This window comes from Dermacentor andersoni, chromosome 10, assembly GCF_023375885.2.
Source record: "Dermacentor andersoni chromosome 10, qqDerAnde1_hic_scaffold, whole genome shotgun sequence".
In the NCBI taxonomy this organism is placed as follows: domain Eukaryota; kingdom Metazoa; phylum Arthropoda; class Arachnida; order Ixodida; family Ixodidae; genus Dermacentor; species Dermacentor andersoni.
In genome coordinates this window covers 138,872,152-138,886,250 of record NC_092823.1, presented here as the reverse complement: position 1 = coordinate 138,886,250, position 14,099 = coordinate 138,872,152, and the positions used below count along the sequence as shown (strand labels likewise).

General features: G+C 46.5%; 1 protein-coding gene across 3 annotated transcripts in view; it reads right to left on the bottom strand.

The window, feature by feature from the left end:
* LOC126545211 (isobutyryl-CoA dehydrogenase, mitochondrial-like) overlaps nucleotides 1-14,099 on the bottom strand; it is a 149,041-nt gene that overhangs the window by 129,904 nt on the left and 5,038 nt on the right. For all 3 annotated transcript variants that reach the window (XM_050192974.3, XM_050192973.3, XM_055078300.2), the window contains exon 2: nucleotides 10,371-10,471. In XM_050192974.3, the coding sequence (XP_050048931.1) occupies nucleotides 10,371-10,471 (101 nt within the window). The remainder of the gene's footprint in view (nucleotides 1-10,370; nucleotides 10,472-14,099) is intronic.

Below are 14,099 nucleotides of genomic sequence, written 5' to 3'. Positions count from 1 at the left end.
GAAAAAAGTACATGAAAAACAATACAAGAAAAACAATACAAGAAAAACAATACAAGAAAAACAATACAAGAAGAGTTCATTCAGCCTGCAGTCATTGGTTTGGAAGACGATTGCAATTACAAATCATTGATTAGTCTTAGAAATGCATCCCGAGGAGCACTCACAACTTCAACTGGCAACTTATTCCATTCAGAAATACTGCGGGGAAAAAAAGAAAACTTCATATAGTTCGTTTTGCAGGAAATTTCACGTATTTTGAAACTGTGGTCTCTTCTGTTTGAGATATAGTGGGGTGCTTTACGGTATTTTAGCTTGTCAATGCCTGTCGCGTCAGTGTATATTGCGTGTAGAAGTTTCAGTCGGTGCTTCTGGCGTCTTATGTGTAGCGGTTCTAGTCCGATGTGTTTCTTTATAGCTGTTATGCTTGCGTGTCTGGAGTACTGCTTTGATATAAACCTGGCAGCGCGGTTTTGTATGCCTTCTATCTTATCAATCAGGTATCGCTGGTGGGGATCCCACAAGGCAGTGGCATATTCTAATTGTGGCCTTACCAGCGACTTATATGCTATGGTTTTAAGAATCTGAGGGGCAGTTCTAAGGGTTCGTATAAGTAGGCTAAGCATTTTCCCGGCTTTCCTGACGGTCATATCAATATGGCTGGAAAAGGACAGATCAGCAGTGAGATGAACACCTAAGTATTTAATTTCGTTAACCTTCCTAAGCATGGAATCTCCCAGTTTGTAAGTTGGTTCATTAGTGATTTTAGATTTAGTGAATGTTACCTGGTAACATTTATCAGTATTCAGGCTAAGTTCCCAGTTTTGACACCAGGAGGCTATGCTGATGAGGTCCTGCTGGAGTACGTCTATATCATGTTGATTGCGAATGGATCTGTAAACAACGCAGTCATCTGCGAAAAGTCTAATTTGTGAGGAAATGTATGAAGCGATGTCGTTGATGTAAATTAAGAACAGCAGCGGCCCCAGCACCGAGCCCTGCGGCACTCCAGAAGTGACTTGGGCAAAACTAGAATTCTTGCCCCCTATAACTACGCATTGTATTCTGTCGTTCAGGTAATCTTCAATAACATTCATGACTTTCGCATCCAAATTAAGAGTGCTCATTTTATGTATTAACAGATCATGTGATACAGAGTCAAAGGCTTTGCGATAATCGAGAAAGACTGCATCTGTACGTATTCTTCTTTCGGCACTATCTGCAAGCTCATGAAATAGTTCTACCAGCTGAGTGGTACAGCTCACGCCTTTGCGAAAACCGTGCTGATTTGGAAAGAAAAAATTGTTTCCTTCTAAGTGCCTTATTATATTGCTATAAAGAATGTGCTCAAAGATTTTACAACATATGGAACAAAGTGAAATTGGCCTGTAGTTAGATACGGATGACTTGGAACCGCTTTTAAACACTGGAACTATATGGGCTTTTTTCCAATCATTAGGGAGCACGCCACTTTCGAGGGTTTTGCAGAATATTATTTGTAAGTATTGAGATATAATGAATGAACAGGCTTTGAGTATCCTCGGAGAGATTCCGTCTGGTCCAATTGCTTTGGCTTCATTAATGGAGTTGAGACAGTTCCTGATACCCTCCAATGTGATAGTAATTGGGGGCATTACGTTTGGCACACTGTATGTAGTGTTGGGAAAATTATTTCTATGTTTCGTTTTTAGAAATACTGATTTAAAGTAGTTGTTAAAACAGTCCGCTTTAGCGTTGCTTTCAGATATCTGGGTTCCATTGTGAAGAATACTTGGAATACCTGTACTCTCCTTCCGCGTCTTTCTTAGATAGCTCCAAAATGCTTTTGGATTTGTCTTGATAGAATCAGCTAGTCCGGAGAAGTACATGTCCTTGGCGGTATCAATAGCCTCGATATGTTCTATGTGTAACTCTTGTAGACGGCGCTCGTGTTCCTTTGATGGGTTCTTTTTATATTTTTGATAAGCATGAGTCCTTCGCTTTATCTTCCTTTTAACCTCATAAGTCATCCAGGGTTTGTCTACTTTTACTTTGTCTGAGACGTATTTGAAAGGTACATGTTTTTCAGTCAATGATGACAGCATGCTTTTAAAAGAATTCCACAGAACGTTCACACCTTCGGATGAGTGTTGTGAAAAAGCCTGAAACGCTGCTTCCAAACCAAGACTGATTTCATTAAAATTTGCCCTAGAGTAGTCATACACTTTGCGAGTTTCGTCGGTAGCAGGAATTATTTGTGGCAGAGTAAGCATTGCAGTGACAATTTTGTGATCGCTAATACCAGGTGAAACACAAACATCATGAACAACGCTCGGATTATTGCAGAATAGTAGGTCAAGGATGTTATTTCCACGTGTACCGTTCATCACGTATTGATCAAACCCATATTTGCAAACCATATCAAAAAATGCTGAACAGGTTTCGTCTGTACGCAAGCTCTTATCCCAGTTTAAGTTTGGAAAATTGAAGTCACCTGCTAGCACAATTCGATTATCGGGAAGCGAGGCCAGTGTATCATCCAGTGATGTGATAACTTGTGGTCGGGCGCTGGGTGGACGATAAACTACGCCCAACGCTATCGTTTCTTTATCAGGAGTGCGGAGCCTGCACCAAGCTGATTCATGATCGCTGGTTTCCACGTCTATTGCGGTACACTGCAAGAATTCCTTAGCTAAGATAAATACTCCGCCGCCCCTATAGTTCCTGTCTTTTCTAAAGACTTGATATGTTGAAGGAAACACTTCACTGTCTCTTATTGAGTCATCTAGCCACGATTCGGTAGCAAAAACGATGTCAGGATTCGTCATCTGGAGTAGGGCATAAAACTCATCAACTTTGTTTTTAATGCTTTGGCAGTTTATTAAGAGAACAGAGCATTCCGTATTTTGGGGCTTCCTATTGCTTAAGACTGGTCATTCCTTATTTAGTTTTTTTACTGATTGGGTGTCTTCATCCCACACGAACGCCTCTCCATTTATAATTAGTTTATCGTATGCCAAGGACACCTTGTCCTTACCATTAAGTTTTCTTGGTTTACCAACAGCCCAGAGCTTCTGACGAATTTCTCTGACACGCCTAGAGTAGTCCCGTGAGATTACATAATCAGTCCCTTTTAGTTTATTGCCGTTGCTTAGGATCAGTTCGATATCCTTGTATGATGAAAAGTTTGCGATAATCGGTCGTTTACGCCCAAGAGTATGTTTGCCTATCCTATGGGCCCTCTGAATCATCCCTACGGTTACTTTTAACATGTCCTGGCAAAGATTCCTGACAAGGTTTTCCGAAGTTTGCCAGCTTTCATGTGGTTCATTGTCTTCGAAGCCATAGACAATTAGGTTCATCCTTCTGCTGTTGTTTTCTAAGTGATCTATTTTTTTTGCTGTCGTATCTGCGTTTCCAAACCGTTTTGCCATACCGCTATTCGTACTAACAGTCTCGCGTTCTATGCCCTCGAGGATAGCTATCCTTGACTCTAGGGAATCTAACCTTACTCTGAAGTCACCCATTATATTTTCTAGCTTATTTTGTCTTTCTAGAATGTCACTTAGTCTACTAAGAATTGTTGTTTGGCCCTCTTGCAAACTTTGAAGGATAGCAGCCGTACCAGACCCAGGACCGGGGTTTTCTTCAATATCACCCGACAGCAACAACAATTCGATGAAAAGCGCCTTCACCGACGTAACTAAATCGCACATCTTTTGTGGGAAAGGCAGCAGCACCAAAAAGCGATCATCACTTCTATAGCAAGGAAACGGAAGTCTTACCTGAAGTATGCAAAAATGCCTGGTTAGAAGCATGCTCACGCTATTGCCGCTGCCCTTCCCACTGAAGTCGAAATGGTACAGATGGGGCCTTTTATACTGTATGTATTCTTGAAGGCCATGTGATGTTCCCGATGACGAGTGATATGAGTAATCACGCCAGGATTCTTGCACGTTGAAGCGAAGATCTGGCAGGCTGTGAATCCCATGGCCGCTATCTTGAAGGGGGTGCGTCCTTGTCTCCAAGAACATGCTGTTGTCGCAGTCACCGATGGCAGAGAGCAGCAACTGAAGTATGCAAAAATGCCTGGTTAGAAGCATGCTCACGCTATTGCCGCTGCCTTTCCCACTGAAGTCGAAATGGTACAGATGGGGCCTTTTATACTGTATGTATTCTTGAAGGCCATGTGATGTTCCCGATGACGAGTGATATGAGTAATCACGCCAGGATTCTTGCACGTTGAAGCGAAGATCTGGCAGGCTGTGAATCCCATGGCCGCTATCTTGAAGGGGGTGCGTCCTTGTCTCCAAGAACATGCTGTTGTCGCAGTCACCGATGGCAGAGAGCAGCAACTGAAGTATGCAAAAATGCCTGGTTAGAAGCATGCTCACGCTATTGCCGCTGCCTTTCCCACTGATGCTGCGATAACATGTTGGTAAGGGTTGGATTCGTCCGCTCCTTGAGGTCATTGGTCTGCGGGTGGTAAGGAGTGGAATGCTGATATGCAGAACCACAAAACCGTAAAAATTATTCAACGACGTCGGCGGTGAATTGCCGTCCACAGTCACTGATGACAACCCGGGGAGCGCTGTGACGGAGTATGACGTGATGCAACAAAAATGAAGAGACATCTGCTGCAGTGGCGGATGGAAGTGCCGCCGTTTCCGTGTAGCAAGTAAGATAATCTACGCATACCATAATCCAGCGGTAGCCAGCTGACGTCTTTGGGAGAGGGCCAAGCAAGTCGATGCCAACTTTTTCAAAGGGTAGCGTCGGTGACCTAACTGGTTGTTAATAGCCTGCTGGGGCCGTCGTCATTTGCTTGTGGTGCTGGCAAACAGTACAGCTGGCGACATACTGTTTCGTTGTTTTCCAGAGCTTGGGCCAGAAAAATCTCTAAGTCGGTGTAGTGTGCGTGCAAAGCCAAGGTGACCGGACGTGATATCGTCATGCATGGAACGAAGGACAGCAGGCGCAGATTGTCGGGCACAACTAGAAGCAATGGAGGACCATCAGCCGAGTAATTTTTTTTGTACAGCAAACCATTACGAAAAGTAAACGGTGTTGTTCCTGCTGGCTCACGTGCAGCTGCCCGTAGGGATTTCAAGGTAGGGTCGCAACGTTGCTTGCTCTCGAAGGTATGCAGGTCTGGATCTGGAAAGTCGGAAGAGATGGAAACTAGGTAGTCATCGAAGTCATCATCCTCAGCTTTAGTGTGAGGCGAAGGGAGCCGGGATAGGCAATCGGCATCCGTGTGACAGCACCCGCTCTTGTAGTTAACGGAAAAGCTGTACTCTTGAAGGCACAAAGCCCAGCGGGCCAACCGACCAGACGGGTCACGCAGCCCAACCAGCCAACAGAGTGAATGATGGTCAGTCACTATCGTGAATGCGCGGCCATGTAGATACGGACGGAACTTCTGAATGGCGAATACGACTGCTAGGCACTCGAGTTCAGTAACGGTGTAGTTTGTCTCCGCTTTTGTAAGTGTCCGACTAGCGTAGGCAATTACATGCTCACGGCCATCGCAGAGTTGAACAAGCACAGCGCCAACACCCGCACCGCTGGCGTCAGTGTGCAGCTCAGTTGACGTCTCCAGATCAAAATGCCGCAGTACCGGTCCAGAAGTCAACAAAAATTTCAGCTGTTGAAACGCCGACTCGCAGTCAGCAGTCCACAAGTATGGGGTGTCTTTGTGAAGGAGAGACGTGAGGGGAGAGGCAAGCTGTGCGAAATTCTTGATAAAGAGCCGGAAATATGAGCAAAGGCCCAAAAAGCTTTGCAGATCTTTCACCGTTTGTGGCTGTTGGAATTCGCGAACCGCTGCTATCTTTTCAGGGTCTGGTCGTATGCCGTCTTTGTCGACCAGAAAGCCTAGTACGAGGGCTTGACGCTCACCGAAATGACATTTCTTCGAGTTTAACCCTTTCGCTGTCACGGACGTACCGGTACATCTCCGCGCTTCCCCCCCACAGTGTCACTGACGTACCGGTACGTTCTCTATCGTGCGTTCAAAATTTCGCGCCTGAGCACAAAGCTGGCGCTCCTGGACGGGCCACGCCACCTGATGACTCTTTCTACAAGTTCGTATTTTCGCCTCGACCTGTGTAAGCACATGTATTGAAGAGTACGGTGCGACTGCCACTCGTCCCTCTCTCTTGGCTGAGTGGCGCGGTGGCTCCGTGTTCGCTGTATCATGCATAGCGCGCATGAGGTTATGAGTTCAAGGGTTGTTCTGCCAACTCCGCTAGTTTGAAGGTTTTTATTTTTCTTCTGTTGGTGTGTCTGCAATGGCGCGTCAAGTTCAGAGGCACGCGCCGTTGCCTCTCCGAAAAGAGTGACTCGATTGCTGCTTTCGCTCTCTCGCCGCACCCTCACTTCCGACTTGCAGCAGTAAACGTAAAGCTCTTTGAACTTTGTTTTAGCCTTTTTCCATCTCCCTCTGTCTTCTTGATCACGGAATGTTCCGTTTCTCTCCGTTGTGCGGGCGACTGAAAGTGCATCCTCCCCGCGCACGGTTACTTTCGGATAGCTGAGCGCGCGGACCTTCGTCTGCTCATTGGAGCGGTGGCTCAATTCCGATTCAGAATACGAGCTGAGCTCGGATTCGGACAGTCTCAAGCGAGAAAGCGGTGAGTTCCGCATCGTCAGATTCGGATGTTGAACGGATGTTATAGTCAGGCTGATGATGACGATGTTTACTAACAGCTGCAGAACACTGAAATGTGCATATTGCATTGACTATGTTGTTTGTATACCAATCATAATCAGAAATAAATTGCTATGTTCATTCCCTGTTATGCTCGTTCCCTGAAACCAAGCCGGCACTGGGGGGGCGTCACGGCCAGAAAGGTCCGACAGCGAAAGGGTTAAAATAAGGCCAGCTTGCTGGATACAGTCAAGAACGATCGACAGGCGCTGATTGTGCTCGTGAAATGTCCGGCCGTAGATAATGACGTCGTCTAAATAGCACATGCAAATTTCCCATTTGAGTCCGCGGAGCACGGTATCCATAAATCGCTCGAATGTCGCTGGAGCGTTGCATAAGCTAAAGGGCATAACGTTGAACTCAAAGAGACCGTCAGGTGTCACGAAGGTTGTCTTCTCCTTGTCTGAGGGGTGCATGGGGATCTGCCAATATCCTGACCATAAATCAACAGAAGAGAAATACGACGCGGAGTGGAGGCAGTCGACGGCGTCATCTATTCGTGGAAGGGGGTACACGTCTTTCTTTGTGACGGTGTTTAGGCGGCGATAGTCCACACAGAATCTCCATGAGTTGTCTTTTTTCTTCACTAGGATCACAGGAGCAGCCCAAGGGCTACATGATTCCTGGATCACTCCTTTCTGTAACATTTCTTCGACCTGTTCGGCGATGACTTTTCTCTCTGAAGGTGAAACGTGGTAGGGCTTCTGACGAATTGGCGTTGCTTGCCCTGTATGGATGAGGTGTTGCATACGAGACGCTCGTTGGCCTTGAGCAAAATCAAACACTGTGACGTAGCGAGCGAGCACAGCTTCCAGCAGATACTGCTCACTAGAAGACAGCGACTTGTCAATTATGTGCTTAAAGTCAGCAGAATTATCATGGTTGGAATTGGGGTTGCATTTCTTCTCGGCAGTTGACATTTCAACTGTTCCGACGCTGACAATGGCTTGTTCATCAAAACATGCCAGTTTAAGTCCTAGCGGCAATGTTATGGATTGGGTTGAAACGTTCACTGTCCACAAACGAGTACAACCATCAGTGGTGACAACGAGGGAGCGAGGGACTATCGCATTTTTCTTGAGCGCATTGTTATAGTCGGGCTCGGCTAAACCACAACAAGAACCTGTACGAGGGCGAGAAGTATTCACAGGTACAAAGATTGCAGTCTGAGGGGGCAAACACACATCTTGTGACACGGAAAGAACGTCGGCGGCATCACTGGTGCTATCTGTCATTGAAGTTCGCGTGTCGCGGCGAAGAGAAATCACGCCACTTCCACAATCCAAAGTTGCCCCCAACTCACGCAAGACATCAATTCCTAAAATAATGTCATGCGTTGTACGTTCAAGCACAGTAAATTCACTTTGAAATGTCTGGTCCCCTATCGTAACTGAAACAGAACAGACCCCAAGTGGGCGTAACATTTCCCCACCAACTACACGAAAGGTAGCGTTCCGATCCCAAGAAAACATAACTTTCTGTCCAAGACGATTTTTGAAGGACAGGCTCATAACAGAAACTGCCGCTCCGGTGTCAAATAAAGCAAAAGCACTCACATTGTCAACTAAAACGCACACTTTGTCTTTAAACAATTTTACACAAGGGGGTCTTGATGAAGATGAACATATTGCGGCCTCACCCCCGTCGGTCGCACCAGCTAGTTGCCCAGCGGCGGCGGTGATAACGAGCGACGACGAGGTGATGGAGAGCGTCGTTGTCGTGTCGGTGGTGGTGTCAGGCTGCGATCGGAAACGGGGGAGTCACTGCGGTTCGCGCATCCCTGCTGCAGCCGCTGGAAGGAACTGGGATACGGCCAGGGCTCGTCAGCGGGCACGCGGGGTATGTAGGAATTAAACCGTGGAGCACGCTGCTGGCGGCGGTGGCAATACCGAGCTATGTGTCCAGGCACACCGCAGCTGTAGCAAATGCGGGAGTCGGAGCTTGTCGTGGGTGACACCGGTGACATGGGTGTTATGGGTGGAAACGTACTCTCAGGCTGGTTGTAGGAGGGAAGAGCCCGCGGAACAAATCGTTGTGGTGCATCTTGTCGGCGTCCCAGACTTGTCGGTTGCCGTGGCAAGTTGCTGCTCTCCGTACGATCAGCATAGGTCCTGCGAGGTTCTCGGTAACTCTGAGGTGCCCAGGTGGTCGGTGGCACACGAGAGCGATGATCAAATGCACACTGATGGCACACATGAGCATCTTCAACAACTTTAAGGCGCTCAAGCTCTTTTTTAACCACTTGCCGAATCACCAAGGAGTTGTCGTCGTGGATTGGGACGGACACACTTGCAATAGTAGTAACGTTGTCCAAGCGTCCAAACTTTGGCCCAAACCTTCTCATTTTCAGCGCTTCAAACGCCCGGCAGTGTTTCCTCAGATCAGACGGAGTACTAAGATCTTCCTTCGTTATAAGAAAATTATAAACATCTTCAGCCATTCCTTTAAGCAGATGTCCTACTTTGTCTTCATCTGTCATGGTAGCGCTGACAATTCCGCATAATTTCAGAACAGCCTCTATGTATGTTGTACACGTTTCGCCAGGTAATTGAGCTCGTCGGGAAAGCGTCTGCTCAGCCTTATTTTTCTTAGAGATCGGGTCCCCGAAGCACTTGGTGAATTCTTCTACAAAATTATCCCAGCTTGTCAGAACGCTCTCGTGGTTTTCAAACCAGAGGAGCGCTGTTCCAGCGAGAAAAAAAATCACATTATCGAGCTGCTTCGTAGTGCTCCAGTGGTTGTGGCGACTCACTCTGTTGTAGTGTTTAAGCCAGTCGTTGACGTCTTCGTTTGCCTTCCCCGAAAAGGTGGGTGGCTCTCGCAGCGGTGTCCAGTAGCCATCCTGACCTACATGACTGCTGTCTGGTCCGCCACAGGTGGGTTCGTCACTGCCTTCTCCGGAATCGGCCATGTCCGCTGCTTGTGGTCGTAAACCAGCCAAGCGCCTACTCCGTCGGACAGTTGGTAGAGCTGGGTCGTCCAGGATCGTCCAAGATTTAGCCCGCACCTCCACCAAAGATGTTACGAACGATGTTTATTCACAGGGTGAAATGAGGTCCGAGATGGAAGCTACAGGCCAGGCCCAGCCAGCGCAGAGTACCCCGAGATCATGCACGCACATTCTACTTCTTCTTTCTCTGCCTCAGTCGCGCAGTGCTGCGACAATATAAACAATCACATGGTATCTCCAGAATAAACAAAAGCAGATACATAACCGTTCGGTATGCCTGAGTAACTTTTATTAGAGCTATCATATAAGCCACAGATTGGGTGAGGCAACACACGCGAGTTAATGACATCTTAGTTGAAATCAAGAAAGAGAAATGGGGCATGGGCAGGACATGTAATTAGGAGGGAAGATAATCGATCCTCATTAAGGGTTACGGACTGGATTTCAAGGGAAGGGAAGCGTAGCAGGGGGTGGCAGAAAGTTAGGTGGGCGGATGACATTAAGAAGTTTGCAGGGACAACATGGCCACAATTAGTACATGACCGGGGTAGTTGGAGAAGTATGGGAGAGGCCTTTGCCCTGCAGTGGGCGTAACCAGGCTGCTGCTGCTGCTGCTGATGATGATGATGATGATAAGCCTCCATAGGGACGCTAATTAACGTGAGCAATTAATATTGTGATATTTCAGACAGTTCTCTATGCTGCGAATCTAGATAATGTGTGCACACTCACCTTTTCATCCCATTCCATCATATTTGGAAGCATCTCCTTCTCAGCAAACTCGGCAGCTGTTCGCTGCATCTGGATCTGCTCTTCGGACAGTCCGATGGTGGCTGTGGCAAAAGTGAACAGCCCTGTTTAATGAACTCTGACAAATGGATATAGCACAGACACCTGTTAAAACTAACCTGGTTAATTAAATTTTTGGATATGAAGAAGTTTTATAAACATGTGGTTGGTTTTCCATAGACACAATGAAAAAATATCCCTTTAACAAGAATCACAAATTCAGTTAAGCTGAACTTCTATAGCCGTCCATCACTAATGCTTCATCCTATGTTCAGCAGGTGATCTGCTAGCTACAGGAGAAGCAAATGGCGGGGCTATTTTCGTTACTAAACTGGCTACACAAATGTAGCTAGTGCAGGAAGTCGCCATTCTTTTTACTTGGTGTAGAAAAGTGTAGCGCCGCCCACCTACACAAAGGCATTTTTTATGGCTGTAGTGTGGCATGAAAACTACACTTTCTACACTGTGGTTTCGATGAGTGTGGGCAGCAGACGACAAACAAGCAGGCTGGCATTGCAAATTCATGGTGCCATTTTGTCTGTGACTGTCGGCGCTGATATAGCGACGATAGTGAAAATTCGCTGCAAGGACAGTAGCGAAGTGCTGACGTGAGCATGTGTCACAGAGGAAGGTGAGCTAATCTTCCAAGAAGATAAAATTGTCTTACTCACAGATGGTGTGGGCTGTTATCAGACTCTGCGCTGTATTATATGCATTGAAACGTTGTCTTCGTACACTGTGCATTCGCTATGCATTTCGCTGCAGTACTCGTACATTGGCGTTTAGTTTCAGGCGAGGGCATATACGCAGCCAATACGTGCGAAGTCAGGCGAAGTGTGGTCATGCGCTTTTCGTCAACATGCTGTCAGCTGTGATTGGCTACAGCACAGCGAGCCAAGTGCAGCACATGACATCATAGCCTCCGCCCGACACTATACTCATCTACACAAGCCTGCACGAAGTGTAGGTAAAAAAAAATAGCTCTGGTATTTCAGCGAACAGCTATGCCAGTGTTGAGGATAATGTGGAAACCTACAGGACTGCCAACATGACAATTGAAGTGGTGTTTGAAGTGCCTCTGCAGGCTGATAATGCTGGCAAGAACACTGCTGAGGAGCCACAAGAAAGCCAGTGGTGTTCACACACGATGCGGCTGATAATGCCCTGAATACTTTGGTTAATTTTTTAGCAACATGAAGGCAGTAAAGAATTCTTTCATTAAGCTGTGTCAAATTTACGCATTTCTGATGGGACACAGGTTTTCAGTCATCATCATCATCATCATCAGCCTGGTTACGCCCACTGCAGGGCAAAGGCCTCTCCCATACTTCTCCAACAACCCCGGTCATGTACTAATTGCGACCATGCTGTCCCTGCAAACTTCTTAATCTCATCAGCCCACCTAACTTTCTGCCGCCCCCTGCTACGCTTCCCTTCCCTTGGGATCCAGTCCGTAACCCTTAATGACCATCGGTTATCATCCCTCCTCATTACATGTCCTGCCCATGCCCATTTCTTTTTCTTGATTTCAACTAAGATGTCATTAACTCGCGTTTGTTCCCTCACCCAATCTGCTCTCTTCTTATCCCTTAACGTTACACCTATCATTCTTCTTTCCATAGCTCGTTGCGTCGTCCTCAATTTGAGTAGAACCCTTTTCGTAAGCCTCCAGGTTTCCGCCCCGTAGGTGAGTACTGGTAAGACACAGCAATTATACACTTTTCTCTTGAGGGATAATGGCAACCTGCTGTTCATGATCTGAGAATGCCTGCCAAACACACCCCAGCCCATTCTTATTCTTCTGATTATTTCCGTCTCATGATCCGGATCCGCCGTCACTACCTGCCCTAAGTAGATGTATTCCCTTACGACTTCCAGTGCCTCGCTGCCTATTGTAAATTGCTGTTCTCTTCCGAGACTGTTAAACATTACTTTAGTTTTCTGCAGATTAATTTTGAGACCCACTCTTCTGCTTTGCCTCTCCAGGTCAGTGAGCATGCATTGCAATTGGTCCCCTGAGTTACTAAGCAAGGCAATATCATCAGCGAATCGCAAGTTACTAAGGTATTCTCCATAAATTTTTATCCCCAATTCTTCCCAATCCAGGTCTCTGAATACCTCCTGTAAACACGCTGTGAATAGCATCGGAGAGATCGTATCTCCCTGCCTGACGCCTTTCTTTATTGGGATTTTGTTGCTTTCTTTATGGAGGACTACGGTGGCTGTGGAGCCGCTATAGATATCATTCAGTATTTTTACATATGGTTCGTCTACACCCTGATTCCGTAATGCCTCCATGACTGCTGAGGTTTCGACAGAATCAAACGCTTTCTCGTAATCAATGAAAGCTATATATAGGGGTTGGTTATATTCCGCACATTTCTCTATAACCTGATTGATAGTGTGAATATGATCTATTGTTGAGTAGCCTTTACGGAATCCTGCCTGGTCCTTTGCTTGACAGAAGTCTAAGGTGTTCCTGATTCTATTTGCGATTACCTTAGTAAATATTTTGTAGGCAACGGACAGTAAGCTGATCGGTCTATAATTTTTCAAGTTTTTGGCGTCCCCTTTCTTATGGATTAGGATTATGTTAGCGTTCTTCCAAGATTCCGGTACGCTCGACGTCATGAGGCATTGCGTATACAGGGTGGCCAGTTTCTCTAGAACAATCTGCCCACCATCCTTCAACAAATCTGCTGTTACCTGATCCTCCCCAGCTGCCTTCCCCCTTTGCATATCTCCCAAGGCTTTCTTTACTTCTTCCGGCGTTACCTTTGGGACTTCGAATTCCTCTAGACTACTTTCTCTTCCATTATCGTCGTGGGTGCCACTGGCGGTATATAAATCTCTATAGAACTCCTCAGCCACTTGAACTATCTCATCCATATTAGTAATGATATTGCCGGCTTTGTCTCTTAACGCATACATCTGATTCTTGCCAATTCCTAGTTTCTTCTTCACTGTTTTTAGGCTTCCGCCGTTCCTGAGAGCATGTTCAATTCTATCCATATTATACTTCCTTATGTCAGCTGTCTTACGCTTGTTGATTAACTTCGAAAGTTCTGCCAGTTCTATTCTAGCTGTAGGGTTAGAGGCTTTCATACATTGGCGTTTCTTGATCAGATCTTTCGTCTCCTGCGATAGTTTACTGGTATCCTGCCTAACCGAGTTACCACCGACTTCCATTGCACACTTCTTAATGATGCCCACAAGATTGTCGTTCATTGCTTCAACACTAAGGTCCTCTTCCTGAGTTAAAGCCGAATACCTGTTCTGTAGTTTGATCTGGAATTCCTCTATTTTCCCTCTTACCGCTAACTCATTGATCGGCTTCTTATGTACCAGTTTCTTCCGTTCCCTCCTCAGGTCTAGGCTAATTCGAGTTCTTACCATCCTGTGGTCACTGCAGCGCACCTTGCCGAGCACGTCCACATCTTGTATGATGCCAGGGCTCGCGCAGAGTATAAAGTCGATTTCATTTCTAGTCTCGCCGTTCGGGCTCCTCCACGTCCACTTTCGGTTATCCCGCTTGCGGAAGAAAGTATTCATTATCCTCATATTATTCTGTTCCGCAAACTCTACTAATAACTCCCCCCTGCTATTCCTAGTGCCTATGCCATATTCCCCCACTGCCTTGTCTCCAGCCTGCTTCTTGCCTACCTTGGCATT